The sequence below is a fragment of the Neodiprion fabricii genome, chromosome 7 (assembly GCF_021155785.1).
Source record: "Neodiprion fabricii isolate iyNeoFabr1 chromosome 7, iyNeoFabr1.1, whole genome shotgun sequence".
Taxonomy (NCBI): domain Eukaryota; kingdom Metazoa; phylum Arthropoda; class Insecta; order Hymenoptera; family Diprionidae; genus Neodiprion; species Neodiprion fabricii.
Window position 1 is genome coordinate 12492590 of NC_060245.1, and position 21129 is coordinate 12513718.

The 21129-nt window shown below is 39.8% G+C and overlaps 1 protein-coding gene across 1 annotated transcript in view; it reads left to right on the top strand.

Annotated features, from left to right (window-relative positions):
- The window catches only part of LOC124186843 (regulating synaptic membrane exocytosis protein 1), a 1552625-nt gene that overhangs the window by 1521490 nt on the left and 10006 nt on the right, over positions 1-21129 (top strand). The window contains exons 16-17 of the mRNA XM_046578894.1: positions 11442-11620; positions 11764-11979. Coding sequence (XP_046434850.1) covers positions 11442-11620; positions 11764-11979 — 395 coding nt within the window. The remainder of the gene's footprint in view (positions 1-11441; positions 11621-11763; positions 11980-21129) is intronic.

Genomic DNA, 21129 nt, shown 5'->3' on the forward strand with positions numbered 1-21129 from the left:
TGGCTCTTTCAATGAATAACACCATTTCAGGGTTGTCTAAAAGTTGCAAATTTACATTAGTATGCTTGAGCATCGCGTCAAAAGCAAGTCCCGGTGCAGTGTAGTAGTGCAACGTATCTAAATCGTATGTTTTGAAGCAGCTAGCGCGGAAATTTTCGAAAATATCGGCAAGCAAAAGAACATCGGTCTTTGAATATAAATCTGAATAGCCCCCCAATGACTCTAAATGGAATTCCACCCAAACAGTTTTCGCGTGCTCGTAATCGGTGTCCCTGATATTTGAACTGGTGAGATGAGAGTAGAAATGCGCCTTTGCAGGTAATCGCGTTTCATCGAGTTTCCTCCAACAATCGACGTATTCATATGAAAAACGCCTTTGCGGGTCATCAAACTGGACTGAGTCGGGTTATTATAAAATTTACGTGTTATGCGTTCATCGGTATCGGTCAAGTATGTGGAAAGTTTATCGATGCTGCTAGCCATCAATCGAAACGAATCGACGAATCTCAAGTGCATCATTGTTCCATCGACGCGTTTCGTGAAGGATATATATTTTTCCTTATTTATGGGTAGCAGTGTAATTTTACCGGGAAAAATTGACGCTAGGGATTTTATTAAAAAGTGAGAATCGTAACCGGACAAATTGTGGAAAACTATTGGAATTGTGTGCGACTCTCTGAAATTCAAATTACACCGATTATGAGCAGGACCACGATATTTACCCGTGAAGTGACAGTGATCGTAACACTTTTTCTCCTTAGGGGTAAACGGTTTTTCACAAATATAACAATTCTTTGCGCCCATGTGACGATCGCGTTGCACTTGGGTAAGAGCCTTCATCGGAATTATGTTTTTGATGCGTGACTCTACTTGAATTGATAAATCTTTAAGCTGTTTCATAAACCAATGTATGCAATCGACACCGCGTTTACCGTGGAACTCCGATAATGTCTCATCGTACGTGCAATGTACGTAGTACCCCACACTGTGCGGGACATGGTTTTGAATAACACAAGTCTTACGAGTTTCAAATTCATCTACAGGTTTGAGGATCGATATGCATTTGAGATCGGCGTATACGACAAACGGAACGGTGCCTTTGTTTTGAAAATTGGAAAGTAATAAATCTTCACATTTGGGAAATTCCATGCGTACTTTATTTAGCATAATACAATCTTGTCGATGATTGTCGTAGGCGTGTTTCACGCTGAAGTGGCACAAGCATCTGTCACATGAAAACAGTTGACCATTATGATCAGACAATTGTTTGCTCACCAATCGGGAAAGATCTTTAATCCAAGCAAAGTGGAATCTCGGTGCAAACTCACCAGTCATATCGTCTTCCGGATTACTCTCAACCATTGGAAGATGGATCGTGTCAATGTTCACGCTATGCAAATTTTTACTCAAATAAATTAGCACAATGACGCTTTTATTTGATTTTGCATCATGCGAAAAAGTTTGAGATTCTATCCCATATACGTTGATTCGCACATTATTCAATCTCTCAAGCTTCTTCACATCATGTAGAGTAGCAGGAAATTTGATACCTGTACAGTCTAACTCAGAAATATAGCGACGATAGTTTCTAGTCCTATCGGTGTGGGTGTTGACCGGGTGGGGGCTGCTGTAACGGACCAGAGAAGGCATTTTGCGTCCTCGTTCCGTACGTTGATCACAGCCTTTTTATGTCGAATGTCTTGGGGCAGCTCGATGAATGTTGGAGCCCCCGCAGCGAGAGGCTGATACCGGTTGATATTTACAGCGATGTTGAGGATCTCAATCATACTCTAGCCGGAATCGCGTTGCTTGAAATCTTTCACCTTTGATGACAGATCACCCCGTGCACGTGTAAACCAGCCATTTATATCGCTCAATGGCAGAAGAATCGTAACGTTGGAGGTGTTAAAGCTCTTAACTTTGGTGAAGATCTCTTCGCGCTTGGCATTCTCGAATTTGCACGATAATATAAGGTTAACCTCCACATTTCCCTCCTCGCGCAGTACCAGCTCCAGCTTCTCGGTGACGACGCGCTGCACATAGTCCAGGAAGGCGTCAAAATTTTCGTGACGGAGAATTGTGACAACCCCTGTTCTGATTCGGCTGGCAAAAGCACTATCCATGTCGTCCCACTCTACACCCGCAGGAGTACCGATATTTCCACCCGTCACCACCGTGCGCTGTTGCAACTTCCTGATCTTCGTCACCCAAGATTGTAGGAGTGTGATCGTAGGTTGGATCCGTATTTTCGCACCAAGTGTTGTTCCTCGTTGCATGGAAATATCGCGCAGAACTTGTATATGCGCAATTCCAATATCAGTGCAATGATTGGTGATAGCGTCATTTTCTTCTCCGGGAGGTTGCTCCCTCAGCAAATTGTACGTCCCCTCCATCTGCTTTGCAAGTCTCATATACGCTTTGAGTACCATGACTTTGACGTTGATATAAGCTGAACTTTGTATAACTTTTGACTTGCATGTAGCGTGTAAGACTAATGAGTCTGCATCAGATGCGTCGAGCTTATATAGGATAAATCAGTCAACGAAAAGCCGGTAGCGAACAGTGTTTGGTGTGAGAAAAATCTTGTCTTGCCCGCTCTTGACCGGCTGGTATGTGTACACACAGTTTTGGGTTTCACAACTCTTTATAGCGAACAAGTCCGAGCCTGCACATCTCCAACCATATCAGCGTGGGGTATGCAACGAGAAAAAAATCGGCAAACGAAAAGCTGGTAGTACGCAGTGTTTGGCATGAGAAAAATCTTGTCTTGCCAACCCTCGACCGGATGGTATGTGCACATGCAATTTTTGGGTTTTATGAGTCGTTAATCAGCGTGGGACATGTGGTGGGAAAAATCGGTCCACGAAAAGCAGGTAGCGAACAGTGTTTGGTGTGAGAAAAATCTTGTCTTGCCCGCTCTTGACCGGCTGGTATGTGTACACACAGTTTTGGGTTTTACGACTCTTTATAGCGATCAAGTCCGAGCCTGCACATCCCCAACTATATCAGCGTGGGGTATGCAACGAGAAAAAAATCAGCCAACGAAAAGCTGGCGAGCTCTTTATAAAATTTTCTCCCAGCTTATAATGCCTCCCCTGCGTCACTCTTTTGTCTGTATGTCACGTGGTGCATGCTCTACAAATGATTGGCCGGCTGGTTTTTGCCCGGTGGAGGGTGGGTGCGACTCCTTTAGTATAAATTCGAACAGCGGTTTAAAACTTCTCTGGTAACTTTAAAAATCCTTCGTGTGAAAACAAGCGTTTTTGAGTAAGTTGTGAAAAAAAAAAAAAAACGGTGTTCATTTGAAAAATCTTAAGACTTGTAATGGTTCAAATATCACCGCGCAATGAAGACGGCACGATCGGATTAGGCTAGACCCAGGGAGTGGGGAACCTGGTCACAAATTCGAAATTAAGGAGGCTTGGTCTACGTCTCTCCAGGAGGAAGGAGGTGCGGAGGTGTTCCTCTCTGAAATGAAATCGTAACTGATCGAAAATCGACCATTTAAAAATAATAACGGAAATCTAAACTACGAGGACATACCTATTAAATTAAAAATTAAACACTCCAAACCCAAGCCCAAATTTAAAAGAGACGATAAAACGAAGAACATTAAAAGTGATATCAGAAAGTATAGTGCCTCGACGAAAAACAGTGATGGACAATGATTTATAATTTCAACGATATTCACCCATTTTGACCATATACACTGTTTTTAACCATATACACTGTTTTTAACAATATACCCTGTTTTAACTATATACACCAGGAATGAATGAATGGATGAATGAATGAATTTCAAACATAATGACGGCTCATGTGTGGTTATATTTATAAATAAATTAAAATTTTCACTCTACTCCTCATACTTTGTACAAGATTTTTAATATAGATTTCGCCTCATTTGTTAATTTCCAAATAACCTTATAGACTTCAACGAGTTTATATTTTTTGTGAGTACTTTACAGAATACACATATATGTATATGTATATGGTGCTTCGCTGATCCTCTTACGATACTGTGAACGTTGATTTGAATTCCGTAATGATTATCGCATTTGATTAGTATGTTAACACAGTTTTTCGATTTGTTTCAACTTTTCTGTATTCCGTATCATCATATCCATAAAAATTCTGGAAAAATTTTAGAATCATATCGAAAAAATATGAAAGGATGAAAAAGAGGGTCATCAGACTCCCCACCCCATTCACCACCACGATCGCCGACATATAAGCGGGTGTGCAGAGGGGCGACTTATGATGAGGAGGATAATGAGGATGAATTGACTGATAGTGATGCTGATACGCTAATTATCGTCCCCGAGCGATGTATTGACGATAGTGTTGGTGATGATGATCGCGAGTTTGAACATAATTTGGCTGGCGAGCATCATCTAGAATCATCATCATCATCGAGTGATGTGGAGGATGAGGAGGAGGAACCGGAGGAGGAGGAAGCGGAGGTGGAGGGTGTTTGGAATAGCGGGGATGGTGATGACGAGTGGGTGGAGGTGAATGTACGGGAAGTGGGCATTGAGTTTGATAATGATTTTGACGGTTGCGAAGACGTACGCATCAGATTCGGTTTGCTTCTGTATGACATTGATCAAATCCATCAAATGCTGGGAAACATCGATAGAGCTGACGATGATGGTTATTATTCGGACGAGGATTGGTGTGTATCACTACATTAAAATAAAATTCTAGTAACTTCCACACCTTCTCCATATCACTCATTTTGAATAGGTGGACACTTTTTTGAATTAAAGATTCATCATGCATATAAATGATGAGTGCAGCAGCATCAACTTTTCTATTTCGGCTTGCTCTTTTCACAGATTTTTCATCGCGAATCAATTTTAGAAAGAAAAAATGCCATCTCATTCAAGTGATGATGACGATGAGTGGTCGATCATTGATTCGGGCGAGGATGAGGAGGCTGAGGAAGAGATAATTATAGGCTTTTCCGAAGCAACACGCAAGTTCTCGTTGGCGGAGCTTCGGGATCTCGTTGAGGATGCGCGAGCTGCTCGAGTGAGACCAAACAGCCAACATTAAATAAATTACGGTGATATATGTATGGAAATAATCGTAGAAAAATGGGCGAATGAAACTATCGTAATAATTATGGATGTCGAAAATAGCAATGATGATGATGATGATGATAATGTTAGCGAACAGGATAACGATGATGATTTTATGGATTATTTTGAGGAATACACCACGCTAAGTTCACAATTATTGATTATATATTTTTCCCGAGTGAAAATTCATAATATTTCATTTTGTATGACGAGAATGGGTAAAAGTTATAAAGATATATATTTGTAATGTATCCTATTTCTATATTATAATTCTATCGAATAGTAAATTTTTTCAATTCTGTGTATAAGCTATGATATAATTGGGATTAATTCTATTGAATATTCTACATATAAATCCGAATATAATTGTATATATTGTAATAAATTCTGTTGTTATTTTAGTGAATATTGTCCATGTTATCTATACACACGATTGCAACCTAGACCGTCTTTAATTAGAGGATTCGGTCCATCCACCATATCGCCATCGGGTCTTGGTGTGTAATGTATGCTACATCTGCGGAAACTTGTGATGACGTAGTCCATTTTCATATTCTCTGGTAGTTTATCCCACGCATCATTGATGGAGTGTGATGCGAACGTGCGGATAAACTCTTTTGGTAAAAAAGCTATATCCTTGGACATCATTGCCCTTAAACCGTCCAATTCTTCGTATAGACGGAAGGATTTCTCGAGGGAGCTGGTACACTTCTTCGAATACCAACTCCTTAGTCGCTGCACATTTTCAAAGGCGCAGTTGTATGCCGGGATGTATTCAGAGTTGTCATCATACGAAATTGAGCTTGGCGCTGCTGCTTGCTGGAGGTTGTTCGCTGGAGAGTATCCATGGTTCACGTCATGCCACGGTGCCACTTCCATGTACCTCTCCTCCAATTTCGAGTTCCGACATCTTCTTGGTTGGCAGATTCTCCAGGCGGCTGACGTGGTTAACTTTTGCTAGATCCATCGCGTTTCGAGATTATTTCACAAGCGAGAACAGTTCACAATGAGAATACATTGAGAACAGAGTGGCGATCACGATAGACGTACGCTTTATATACCACCCATCCCCACTACAATTTTCCATTGGACAAGTCTCGACACGCATATTGTGCAAGGAATTTTTATGGGACCACTCCCACTGCCCCAGATTGATTCAAGTGCATCACCACCAGCAAAGTTCATTGCCGGCACCATCTCAAAGAGCAATTTCCTGGAATTTTTTCAATAGTTCTAGCGGGTTTTTACCCTATCCGATTTATGTGCGGCTTTCCGGCGCCAAACAAGTCTCGACAGGAATCATTGTGTGTGTGTGTGTGTGTGTCGGTGTGTGTCAAATCCTATGAAAATAGCCATCTTGCGGCAAACCGCGAAAATGGTCAACACGGGGGGGGGGGGGGGGGGGCTACGGGGGAGCTTGGGGGCTACGGGGGAGCTCGAGGGGAGCTAGGGGGGAGCGCGCCATTGTGTGGTCCAGAACTGTCATATATACACTACTTTGAATTCAAAAAAGTATGCTTTTATAGCAAAATATGTCCATTTTTTGTTAAACAATTCCATGTTATCATTTCAAAGCGTACCATGTCATTAGTTTTCTGTATTTTTTACATTCAGTAGGTTTGTATTCTACAATTAAGTGTTATCAAAATTAAATTTTTGTTTGGTTGCAATTCATCCAGCCGTTGCTAAGTGTCACACGTGTCTGTCGACATTCACTACGACCCAGACGAAACACCGTACCATATCTCCGTTATTTGAAAAAATTTGAAATGAAAAACATGATGTAACAGCCAAAACTTATAATATGTTGAATAATGTTGAAGAAGTCTTCCTCTTACAAAAAGAATCATGAGAATTAGCAATTTTTTTCTCGCCTGAAGTTATTCTCCTTCAATGAAAATATTCAACCTGAAAACGAAAGAAGAGCAAGCATCCTCGCCGCGCCGATCACACTTTCGATATTTTCACTTTTTCGCAATGATTGCCAAACCTTGTTCTATCAAATAGTTGATTAACTATTTTCTTTTATTTTGTACTTCATATTTATTAAACTACTTGTAAAAAATTTTTCGATTTCAGAAATCAGATTCACTTTTTTTTGTAGAGCCTGACAAATCACCCCTATTCTTACGTACATCCAACTCGTTCCTATAATTTTACATTTTATTGTATATATTGTATAACCTGTACATAAATTTCCGCTTTGAGAAAATCGTTTCCCCACCCTCGAATTTACGCAGTGTTCAAAAGCGGACCTGTAACACCGGCCCCGACGGTGGTTTGACTGACCATAGGATGTTCGCACATTCAAATACTAGCCATTGGCAAACCAGAATTTTTTGGCTCTGAGCTCTCCGATTACAACGCCAATATTAATAATGTAGTGAAATGTAGATTGTTCAGTAATGGAGTTGTATAACAATCAAATACCTGAATTGACATGTGTATCGATACTGGTGTACATAACTTTTAAGAAAACTATTCAAACTGAACGGCGTCTCGTTTGATACAAAACTTCAGTCAGAACTATTTGAGATACCAGTTGGTATTTGAAACGAGTAATATTTAACAACAGATTTGACATCATTTAGTATTGCTCGTTTGTATGATTACGTTATTATCAAAGCAACTGATTGTGTCATATGCGATGCCTATTGATTAACAAAACCCCTCCTATTCTCGGAGTTTGTACTTACTCACCTTGTACACATACATCAACATATTTCTATTATTGGTAAAACAATCCAAGAAATGGATGAAAAAATTTGTACACATAGCTTAATCTTACCATGGAGATAGATTATCTTTATTTAGTATGTTACATGTATCATATGTATAATATTAGGCGCGTGGAGGATATTTAATATGCTTTAACGCGTTTTCAGGTATACATATATTTATAGCGTCTGTTAACCTTATATGTGTTGTGGTTATATACAATCGGTTACAATATTTATCACTTTTTTGTTTGTGTCTTTCATTCCCTTCACTTTACTTACCATGGGTAGTTTTTTTACTTCTCGTAAACTCGTGGTCACGCATGATTAATGCATAATCCAGTTCTATCAAGATTGACAATTATTGGGATCCAAAGCATCAAGAAATCCCATTATCTAGCGACAAAATATATGATGCTCGTATCAGATCATATTTCATCATCAACTGATTATTTTTCATCATACTTTATGCTTAATTCATATATAACAAGAAAATAAGACTCTTCCCGTTGGCACCAACTCTTCCGCATGCCTACATTCGTATGATTCGTGAAATACAACGAGGTGGTCATTCAACCAATGCCGTATTGCCATAGCCGTCCTAATAAACTTCGGATCTCAATAGAAGTCAAAGTTTCACCTAATAAGAAAAATAATAAAATCGAAAAAATCGTGAATCATTAAAAAAAAAAAAGTAAAAAGAGCTCTGAAAAACCACTGTCAGCTGATGAATTATCGTTATAGTGAATTTATATGATGGAGGATTACGAACTTGTCATTGTAAATGTAAAAAACCGAATATTGAATGTCGGTATACATAATAATTGGATCAATGCGAAGAACCAACAAAAGGAAAGACAGAAACAAAAAAACCATCAGATATGTTGAAGAGTGAAAAAAAAATTTTCTTAATTGAAACTCACACAAAAGCAAAACAATCAAAGTGTAACTGAATATAAGTGTTGGGAATAAATGTCACAAGACAATTTCAGGGATTGATTAGTATTTTTCTTTATTTTAATTTTCAATTTCACATTTTCGTGCGCGTTTGTCTTCTCTTATTTTCACTTAACTTACAACATTAATTCACTTTGATTATGCAATTTAACTACACTTCGATTCAATTCAATCTCATATATAATATATAATAATACATGCTTAAATAAATATTAAAATATTCCGTAAATTGAACTGTTACTCCTACTATCTCTCTGCCTCTCTGTCTGTCTCCCTAAACAAGAGAAAAATAAAGATGAGAAATGAAACGAAACGAACTGAAAAAAAATTAAAAAATGACATTGCAGATGCAAAACAATGTAAGTGTACAAAAGTTATTGCTCAGTATACGCTACTCTCACCCAACTGGCACGAACTAGTTATTTGCCTTTGAAAATTAGACTTACGTATTAGGACGCAGGGGCATGCTTGGATCTGGTTATGCATTTATCTCTATTTAAAATTTTGGAAAGAAGTGGTCAGATTTAATTTCTGCCTACGTAGCATTCTAATATTTTGCTGACGTAACAATTTTCGGTAGAAACATAGCCTAGAATTGAAAAAAATATTGAGAATTTGTTTCCTGTCTCTCATTTTCTACAGAACGGTGAGGAATTCATGGCCCAATATGTTTAGGAACTATTCAACCCAACTCTAGTTTTCCACTCCATAACTAGGTGTTTGTAAAACAAACGAATTCTGTTCCCTGAAACCCTATTCAATTTTGATATAAAATACATTCCAATATAAAATTTGTGAATTCTAAAACAAAATTTATGTAACTTTTAATGAATGTAAAGACATTACGGGCCAAATACTCACTACAGACTTGGTACTGTAAATTTTCACTCTTACTCCCCTGTTTCCTTCTCCACCAAAAGAACATGATACTAAAGAAGCTTGAATCTATTTGACTAGGAAGAGTGATCAGTAATCTTGTTGCTTTGGGATCGATAAGCTGCCCCTGGAGTCAAACCTATTTGTTGCGGCTTTCACCAGCCCATTCAAAAATTTGGACTACTTCGTTGACTGGTGGCACTTTATTCTCAAAGAAGTTATAAATTTGCATTCACAGTAAATTGCATCATTTACATTGCGATTAATCTGTACATATACTGCAGACGTACATAATATCACAATGAAAAATTTATTGCAGGTATGAAGTCATATGTAATCTATTGAAACCAGTCGCAAGGCTAGTCCAAGCCTGATTTTGTTTTTCGATTGCTTTGCTTCGGCTATGAATCTTCTTCGGTTATAAGAAAAAAAAATCTTAATAAATAAACAATCGTATTACTATGATTGCGGGACTCCATTCGAACATCTATTAGATGACTTGTGCAATGATTTGTTCACAAGCGTTTTCATTTTCAGATCTAAAATTTTTCTGTTTTTTTTTTTAGAAAAAATCAGGAATAGAGGTTGTTGTACAGACATATATAAAAATGTGGTTATTCGTTTCACCCGTCCAGAGGATGAAAAACAATACGCTATGAAAGATGACCATGTCATTTTTTTTTTTTAACCGAAGAAGAACCCACCTAAAAACACTCTTCGCCTTTGTAGCTCTATACCTTTGTATTAAAAAAAGAGAAAAGTAGGAAATTAGATTATATATAAATTATATATCTAGTATGTATATTACATACTTATTACTGTATAGTGACGTGAAGTACGATATATATTATAAACACACGTTAACGAAATTATGTATCGAAATGTAATAGTTTCTTTCTGTATTAATTTTATTCCATTACATGAATCTTGATTTCTTCTTATTTATTGCGTCAAACAAGTAGGCACCTTAGTAATCTTTTCAATATCACCGTCATAATTATGTACTGTGGAATAGCATCACGTTCCCCGTAATACTTCTATATCGCTTTTGCATGTTTTATTGGACAAGTCGTCATTTTCCCAATACATAATACATACGTGATATAGAATACCAGATTAAAAAAATTTGTACGGCAAGAGTTTGAGAGTTATTATAATAAACTGTAGAATCAGTGAAATATAAAATATAAGATTTCTCTGAAACAACAATTTCATGATGAAATGATATTTCAAAATACAAAAGAATTATGGGCTTGAATTTTTGAAACGCTGAATTGACGAAAACTATAAAAATTCGATAAACTAAGCAAAATATACTAATTTTAGCCGCAATATTCACAAATTAATTTCAAAGCTTTAAAATTTCGTATTTTTGTCTTGGATCGTTACATTACAAACTTTAACTTCACGAAGATGAAATATAGCTTCAGTCAACCTCAAGAGAAAAAACAAAATTTCAGCCAACAACTCACCTTGTATTGCCAGTACAAAATAATCAAAAATAACATACAAAAAAAAACGAATTATGCTGACTGGATATTTATCCGTTGAACGATAATATGAAAAGGATAAGATGACGAAAACAACCAGGCTTCTATTGTCATTTTTGCCAAATTCCAAAATGTTTCAACCTGCCATTAGAATATAAAATACGTTACTTGCAATACTTTACATTATTTGTCGTACCTTATAGTACTAGTTTTCTTTGTATAATTGAATTCATAGATCCATACTTGTCAGACGTAAGTACTGACTACGATTACTATAACTGAAGTTACTTTATATAGTTTACATTCCATTCTTATAGGAACAAATCGCCAAAGAAAAACAAGTCACAGGCCGAGTTCAGATCCAGGTCTGGTACGAGGCCGAACGCAAAGAGCTTGTAGTCTCAGTGCTAGCTGGAGACGAATTATGCACTCGCGAGGACACCGGGTACGGAACTGCTCCTGAAGCATATGCAAAGCTTCGTCTAGTTCCAGCATGGTAGGTTTGATTTACGGGGTTTCTTTACACAATCTCAGATCAATTGTGGTAAAAAAATTACACTGTCTCGAGATTTTTTTATTGGACAAATATTCACTTCTGGTTGACAATCTGTGTGTAGAATGACATCTCGATTTTTTTAGTGGCGATCAGAGCTCGCTGAAGACAGATGTTGCTGAACCTACTCAGAACCCAATTTGGAATGCAACCCTCAATTTTTCTGGAGTACCCGGTGACGATCTAATGGATAGAAGCATCGAGGTCACTCTGTGGGACTACTGCCCTGACCGAGAAAGTGTCTTCATGGGGGAGTGCACGGTTGAGTTGCAAAAGGCTTTTCTTGATGATCGAGCGGTCTGGTAAGCCAATGGCTAAACATTCTATACTAATAATGAAACTGTAAGGTATCTGATACAAATGAAAAAAGCACAGATCAAGTTCTCACTAAAATCGTACGCTGCTTCGTAGATAATGTATCTAAAAGTCTTGTATCCAATTTCAAAGTCAATCGGATTGAAAATCTTCTGAGATCTATTTGCAGTTGGGTCGACAAATATAGATTCAATTCATTCGCGAGAGAAAGTACGCGTGCTTATTTTGCTAAGCCGTTATTCGAGTAGCGGTGCGGTATTCGCTTCTCATCCTGAACCAGCGATTCCTGGCCCATATATGACCCCTTCGGCAGCTGATTGAGCCTCTTGGGCTTCTTTTTGGAAACTCTAGATGCTTAGAGACGAGCTTTCTCCGTGCTATTCTGAGCTCGGACGTCTGCGGTAGCACAACACTCTTGGTTGACTTCCATGCACAAACTGTAGCAGCGACTTCCAATTTTTACAATTCGATTGATCGTATTCATCATTAACAGGATGTAGAATGATATAACTAGCAATTTTGTCGATATGTAGGCTGCTCAAACTTGTGTTCGGCGTTCTCAACCAAATGACGGGGTAACCACTTTCGTTATTGTTTTGTGTAAAATCTCTATTAGGTAGAGAGGGGATCCAGTTAAGTGATTCCTCCGATATACGACTGAGATTCCTCAAGATCAACAACCGTAATATTGAAATGATAATAATATCTTTAGCTCTACGGACATAAGTGCAACGTTCGCCAAGTATGAGTTGAAGATTAGGAGGTATTAAGGTTGAACGCGTGTGAAACGAAGGATCCACACGATGATGTGCTCTGTAATTGGCGAGATTGAATAACCAGCATATGATGTCAGAATTAAGTGGCTTTCGCTACATCGTTCCACACTTAACACAGTTAGGGAATTCCGTCAGACCGAGTCTCGAGTGTGACTCGGAAGTGATGTGCATCTCGTCAAACGTACCTTCTCCGGAATTCCGTAAGACGCGAAATAACGGATAGTTATCGTATCCAGGTCTGTGACAAACACACACAGGCTCACACTTCGAGGAACGAATCTCGGGTTAGGACTTGAACATCCGTAGCCGTTAGAGTGGTGGGCCACCGTTGGTAGGCTGGCCACCCCCGTAGCTGCCGTACTTCCGGAAAACGTGTAACCACATAGTGCCTAATGAGAAGAAAGAATATTGCGGGGTGACTTGCGAAGATGGAATCATTCGATATCTGCTTTATTCGAAGCTCGAACCGCAAGTGGCCACAAGTGCCAAGCTTGCTTCTACATCACTCAACACCTTCGCTCAGCATGCGTACTCGTCGCCACGCATGCGTAGCACATGCTCGCTTCTGCTACCCCCAGATGCAAGTAAGGTACAGTAGCACTTCCGTCGCGAAAGCACCTGATCGCATTACCTCACGATCTGGCTGGCTTTTTTGGTGTGCGTGTACGCTATCCAGTCGTCTCTTTCTCAGGAAGATGCTGAGATCGTATTACCACTCCGTAGACTTGTCCCTCGTAGGCTCCTACGAACTATTGGTACACCTGGCATTCCCAAACCGCCTGTTCCCATTACGGAGTTCACGGGTCACCGAGAGTCGAGGGAAACCCCTCGTCATCATACGCTCTCCTCCCCGTTTCTCAGTTTCCTTACAAATGCTATTTTATTCGTCAAACTCGTGCTACATAAAGGGAGTACACTGTTGGTAAGTCCCTTATTGTACAACCGTTGACGGGTTGTAGCTTGGTGGGAACCTCCTTCACACCGCACTAACAATTCATCTGAACTGAGATCGTCATATAGGTCGAATGGCATCTTCAACTGTTTGAGGTAGGGCATTCTTATGCTCACGTTCATGCATCTTTTTAGAATCCATTTCATTAAAATTAGAGGTTACTAGACCCCTTAACATTCCACTATTATGGACCACTACCAACCGTAGTGTCTCAGATGCTAGCATTTGAGTCTACGGAGCGGGAGGACTCGGGTTCAAGTCCCTAACTTGTCAATGAGGCTCTGAGGGCAACTTGAAAAAATGTAAGACAGGTAACGGCGTTCAGACGCCGAGTTGCTGGTCGGTGATTTGGGCTCGAGTCTGGCTAGACCCGGACAAGATTCTCAACAGTTGCTCTAGTCCCTCGAGCGAATGCGGATGCTTCTATTACGACTGCCAACCTACTGCTTATTCCTATCCCTTCCTCCTTCATTCTTGTAGCTTTGCAAACATAATTGTAATAAATAAAGATGATGACGAAGACTATGACCAGCACCGCTACCACTGCCACTACCTTCACCACCACCACCAACACCACCATCACTACCATCATCACCACGACCATCATTATTACTATTAATATTGTTACGGCTACAGATGTACTCGAAAGGGTGGCCAATTTCAATTTCTACTCAATCAGATTATAGCCATATGATGAATCAAATAATGCATTGCGTGTTTCTTTGAATCAACTCTACATATCAAATGTTTTTACCGAAGTACGAGAATTGAAAATGCAACCAATCGTTGTAGAGTTTACACTAAATATTGAGATACTAGCACGACCGATGCACAGGTTAGGTTAGGCATTTTTTCTTCTTCCCAGATGGCTATGTCCGATATTTTTCTTCTTTTATGTCTTCATCTCAATTAGGTAGGTGCCAAGGACTGAGGTAAACTAGGACCCAGCTTGAGTGCTAATAGGCAAATGTCTGCAGCAACTTCATCAGCAAGAGTAGATTGAAATTGGTATCTAAAAATCACACTGATAAGTGCTTCTTCGACGCGCCTATTATCTTATATCGTACCAATGCCCAGTGCAATAGTCTGATCTGTAACAGGCTCACTACAAAATCAGCAGTTGAATATTATTGTTGCATTCTGACAGGAACATCGCGAGATAGCTCTGATTGTCTGTGTAGTTTGGTTGTTCATCGGACTTACGTATTATAATATATTCGAATCCATGAGGTCTGCTGATCAGTTCTTCAGAACTTGTCCTAAAGTTTACCGATTCTCGAGATTGAGGTAGTTTCAGATCGCGCCAACAACACTATGTGTGATTGAAATATAATTTTGTATAACAGATCTTAGTTTGAATACATATTTATTAAGAAGTTCTTTTCATCAGTGTTCAGAGTAAGGTTTCAAAAACGGTTTGGTTTACTTGTAACAATCATATAGATGTTACTAGAGTTTTGAGGTTCTAAGATTCACTATGATTCCCTTTCTATAATATATAATAATAAGTCTCTCATCTGAATCTAAATTGGTTCCGTTTCTGCTTTGCTCTCTATTGGGGTTTCTATAAATAATGTAGTTCGAGAGGGTTGCATTTTCTCGCAAATCTATAATTATTGGCTGAGGCGGTTTAATTACTTGAAGGCAAGACTCCTGATTAGTGAAATAGGTTGTTCGAATACATTAGCATGAGATTGAAAGGAATGGGTTCAATTTTTGTAAACTCCTTATGATATACGCTTGTACGGTTTTCCTATTTGATCATTCCTATGAACAATCATGACTTGCAGCTGTCCGATCCCGCCCCTTCCAGCCTGGTGATCTGCTAACAAAAACTATTGAATACTGCTCCGTTGTCTGTAGTAGGCAAAGAATAGCGATTGTCTACTACATTTTTGTGCACGCCGCTAGCCCTGCTCTGAAGGTATTGGTGAAAAGCTTGCACTGCAGAAATATAACAGGCTTACGCACAGCGTCGGCCCATACAAGAAAGTCTGCAGTATTGTAGAGACCCTGTGCTTGCAGCCCTTTAAGGGGACCAGTACAGCTTAAATTGAAAAATTTAGTAAAGACATATGATATAGATAAGTAGTCCTGATTGAATTGTTTTTTCCTATTATCGTGGGCAAAGTTCGATTTTGCGCATGCATTTGCGTTCGAAAAGTACCACTTTCCCACACTTTGACAAAAGCGTGCGGGAATGCAACTGAGCGAATGGGGATGTAGCTGAGCGAGCGGGAATGTGGTGGGCGTGCGGGAATCTATAAGAGTATACGAGCGGTTCCAAGGTATGTACGCGCGCGCCATCTTTGCGGCACTTTCTTCGCACTAACACGTGCGAGCGAAACTTTGACGTTCATTGTCCGTATTAAGAAAACGGCAGAATACAAAACACAGAACGCACGTTTCAAAGATGTAAACAAACCGGCACTCAGTTCTCAGCTCAGCGCGCCGGTTTGTTTACATCTTTGTCGTCTGAAATGGACCTGTCAAAACGTGCGTTCTGTGTTTTGTATTCTGCCGTTTTCTTAATACGGACAACGAACGTCAAAGTATCAGTCGCTTCGCATCAGCTCTTCAGAAAGAACAAGTAAAGTGAGAGTGAATAACTATGAATAACGTACAAAGTAATACGGATAGCGAGGCACCAAAAACCATTAAAAATAATAGATAGATCAGATTTTTCTTAATTTAATAAATTTATAACAGTTCGATAATTTGTTTTTTGGGGGCGGGGGGGCTTCGCCCCCGCGAACCCCCCCGTCCCAGCGCCCCAACGCCACCGTTCCATACGTTTCAATTATTCAAAATACTTGTAGTGGTCGAACTTTGCGCAACTTAATAGGAAAATAGTATACGATACTATTTCAATGTTTATTTTACTGTTACGGAATGGATGATTGTGGTCTCAACGAGGGGCAATCGATAATCACATCTACACCCAGCCGTGATGTTATGATAGCCTATTTCAGGTTTGTAACCCGTCAACTACGCAAACGTATCAAAGATAAGAGAGAATAGGAACTAATATTGCGGAGTTGAATATTTGAGTATACAATTAATCTATTATCAAAGATACCGAAAGTACAATGAGAAAATCTAGCGGAGAAAAACAGAAGAAATGTGTATTAAGATGTTGGCCGAATGGAAGATTATTTGAGAGTGTGAATATACATTCTGAATCATGGAACATCCGAATTTCAGAATAGCTGAACGAGTGAATAACAACATTGGAAGTAGTATAGCAAGGCCGGTTCTGCGTAGAAACAGATTCTTCACCGGCAAGCTCCAGACACAAACCCTCAAAGGTTACCCTCCACCCCTCGTAAGATAAAGTGTGCTCTACCAATCGATCGTCGGTAAAAAAATGTTCCCAAATAACCATGATCATTGGTAAAAACCCCCGAAATTGCAGTAATTTTTATCCCTTGTGCGTTCTTCGTTGGTAAGAAGTGCTTAAAATTAGCTATCAGTTACCATAGGTCTTACTCTTACCAGATCAATGGCGCTCTGAGTTACTATGTTCATCGACCGTGAACCCTCAGAGATTCGACGGAGAATCCCCGTACATATCAGGTTTGGAGAGCTTCCCGAAGGTTTGAGCAGATTCTCCGACGATTGAAAGGTTTCAAGGGGGAGGTACAACGTTGGGAAGCTCATGCAACGACCCTGAACGAAATATAGGTCGCTAAACAATTCTCGGAATCGTCCGACGAGTGCTGACTTGACGTTAAGCGGCCCGCGGTCAAAGGATTTCGGTGCGACGTTGAATACTGAAAGTTTCTGAGATAAACTCTTAACTAGCAGGACAGAGGTTCTGATTTAACGGTTGATATTGATGTCGAAAGATATTTGATTGGAAAAATTTAAGATAACAGTCTTATATAGAATTCGTAATATTGATGTATAAGTGTGACTACATATTTCTAACTCAACGGTATCGTACCCATGCTTTAGACAATGGGAATGAAGAACTGTTCGAGTAGACACCGATTGGCCTTTGTGTTTCAACAGAGCATTTCGCAGTGACAATACGTTTTGAGCTACACAATTTGGATAAAATATAGCATGATGCGCACAGTTCGAATTAGTTTCTGAAATTTTATTCAATTTCTGCAACAACGGACAACCCAAATCCATCAAATCAACACTTGAACTTTTTCACTCTGAATTTTCTGCAGCCAAATTTTCTCCTCCAAACCTTTTATGTAAAATGTTGAAGCATCACGCAGCGACACGTATTCGATGGTGAATTCAAGCTTCTCAAAAGATGAATCGCCACCTTCCCAGGATAACCCGTGATAATTTCGTGACAGCCATAAATTGTCGCTTTATAATGAAGTGAGTGAAGAATTTCAATCGTACGGAGGTTCGAAGAGAAAAATTGACGGGTTGGTATCTTCGTCGAATGACACAACTGCCAACTCACTTGGTGTAAGACCGGTACCTGTTCTCCTGAATTCTTTCACGTCGGCTATGAACTCGATCGTGAAAAATGATGAATCAACCGTCACAAACTTCAAGGTTTTTATACCGATTTCCTCATCCCACCAGTCAGCGGATTATATTCAATTATACGATCATGTAAAATCAAGCAGTAGGCAGATGTACCAGTAGGAAAGTTGTTTTCAGCCGCAAATTCGATACGAATATCTACTGGTCCGGATTTCAGAGCCTCGTTTTGTATCAAACAGTCGATGGAAATCAAAGGTTCGTACTGTAGAAATTCGCTTTTCGTCAACAAAGGTTCGGATTCTTTGGCGTAATAGGTGGCTTGAAAGCCATCCAACATATTTCATGAGCTAACTCTGACCAGGGTTGAGCGAAGCGAAACCCTTCAGCAGGTTGGTGAGACCAACGTTTTTGCATCTATCGATCTTTACAGTGTTTAGTTCGTACCGTACATCTTCGAACAAATGGAAGATGGCGTTATTGACTAGGGTTGTGATCGCTGCTGCAGTGCCGTCCGATTTGACCAATTTTCCAGAGATAAGCAGCAAACTCATGCTCGGTAGTGTGCATAAATCTTCATGCTAAACAGTGATTCGAATCTCATTGCTGTTGTTGAAAGTTGACGATGCGTACATTTTGTTTCATGTACATGTGTTTCTTGGTGTGCAATTGATTTGTTGAAGACGACAGGCGTTTGAATGCTTGAGATCCTCCATGGTACGTAGCAGACAACGAAACAGCAGGATCGCAGTTTTATTTGTCGGCAATTCCATTTCCAAAAGGTGTCAGTTTGAGACCCAGAGCTTTCAGGAACTCCACGTTTCGACGTGTTCGCGGTTCGAGAATAGATCGATGACTGACTTGATCCGGACATGCTGACTTACTAATATAACTCTTCTTGGGTAATCTGTTATATACAATGTGTTAAGAAATTCGTCTCTTCAGAGCACAATTATAGAATATTAGTGTGTAGGTGACATGTTTACAACCATATTTCAACTATTGACGAAAGCAACGTAAGACGGACAAGGCCGTCTATTAATGATATAAACATACACATATCAATATTCGCGAGAAAAAAAATACTATAAGATGTAAATTCTAAAATTTTGGTGATTTCGAAAAATTGATGATGGAGCCAGGAATTGAACCTGGCATCTAGAGATGCTTAGCCGGCACCTTACTCCACTGGACCACCTAGCTTAGATCACAGGTTAGAGATGATGAGCGAAATTAAAGACAACAGAGTCAAGGCTGCTAGGTGGTCTAGTAGAGTAAGGCTCCGGCCAAGCATCTCCAGACGCCAGGTTCGATTCCTGGCTCCATCGTTAATTTTTTACAAATCACAAAAAGTTTCAAATTTGAATTCTATGTTATATACAATACCCATCTTTCATTGCGATTTTATGTGCAGTCTCATAATTAGAACTTTTCCATGAAAATTAACCAGGTCTCCATCTTAATCGACAAACCGAAGCTCTATGTGATCTATGGTCTTGACGGTGATCGAAAGGTAAATAATGTGTAACGGCACTTCTACGATCTTATGTCCCGGCGGAACGATAGAGAAGACATTGTTAATATTCTGCACTTTGCGCTCATTGACGTAGGCACCCGTTGTGATGCTGCATTCGAACGGTGAGTTTGGTGAGCTGACAATGCCCGTGGTGTAAATCCAAGAAGCTGACAAATAGTATCCGCAGGTTTAAAATTTATGTTGCGGTTACATTTACTTTTGCTGCATAATGTATTATTGTTGGGCTTTATGCCGATTTCAATGTTGGTGTTTTTTAACGCGCTCTGAACATACTTTTCAATATCCTCAATTTTGTGGCTGCCAGTAGATATGGTGAGTACTTTATCGGCTATGTATATTTTTTTGTGACCGACGTCAACGTTGGGAATGGAATTCGAGGTTAATAGTTCAACGAGGCCGAGCAGAATTTTTTTTAGAGCAAGTTCGATCCGGGAAAGAAATTGCGCTTTGAGATTCAAAGACATTCCCGATATTGTTAACGTAAACGAATCATCCATGTCTGCAAGTATTGGACTGACATTATTAAATTACGTGTCATATCTATGTAGCTCATCGCTTATAAATTTCAGACACAAATGTTCACAATCGAATATTTCGTAATCCTGATATCTTTTATTGTTGTACTCAACGCTACCAACACCAAGATATTTCACGGAGTCTTAAGGAGGTTGAAGATGACCGAAACTGTCAAAATATACGTTGTTATACCCCGAGGAAAGGAGGGAAGGGCGAGGGGATAGAAAAGAGGTGGAAAGGAGGGAGGAAAGAGACGGTCGCTGCCGGTGCGGCAACGACGTGAGAAAGAGAAAGGGAACGGAAGGAAAGAAGAAGAGAAGAGAGACGGGTTTATGGAGGGAAATGAAGGTGGATGGGAGTAAGAGGGGTAGGAATACGAGGTAAAGAAAGCGACAATTTGTGACGAAAAGTTAGTCCTGAAGAGGAAAGATTTTTATTCTCTTTTTCTTTCGCTGTTATATAAAGGCTTAGAGTTTTTGCCGTGTTTTTGGCAGGTGTTCGCTGGTCGAACGTCACCGGAATGTGTGTGTTTATCGGCCTGACAGCCTTGCCTCATAGTCAGGCGGGGACCATGGAGAGAGGCCGGCCGGCACAGAGGCACGTGCGAAGCGGCTGCGCGGGCGTAAGCGTAGTGTATCAGCTTGTTCGCATTTTGCATAAGAATGCGTGTAATTTTTACCCATGTAGGTCCGTTCGCGCTATTACCGGAGCCGGCCTTAGCATGTGAGCGTCGGGCCAGGGGTGCGAGTAACAACGACATCGTTACCACGTTTCTCATATGTAACCCAGTGTGTCCCGGGGCCATCCTTATCGTCAAGATTGACGACAGCTGCCTCGCTTCTACGCGGTCCGTTTTTAGGCATTTCGTTGCGCATAAAAACACCTACGATCTATGTAGTTTTCA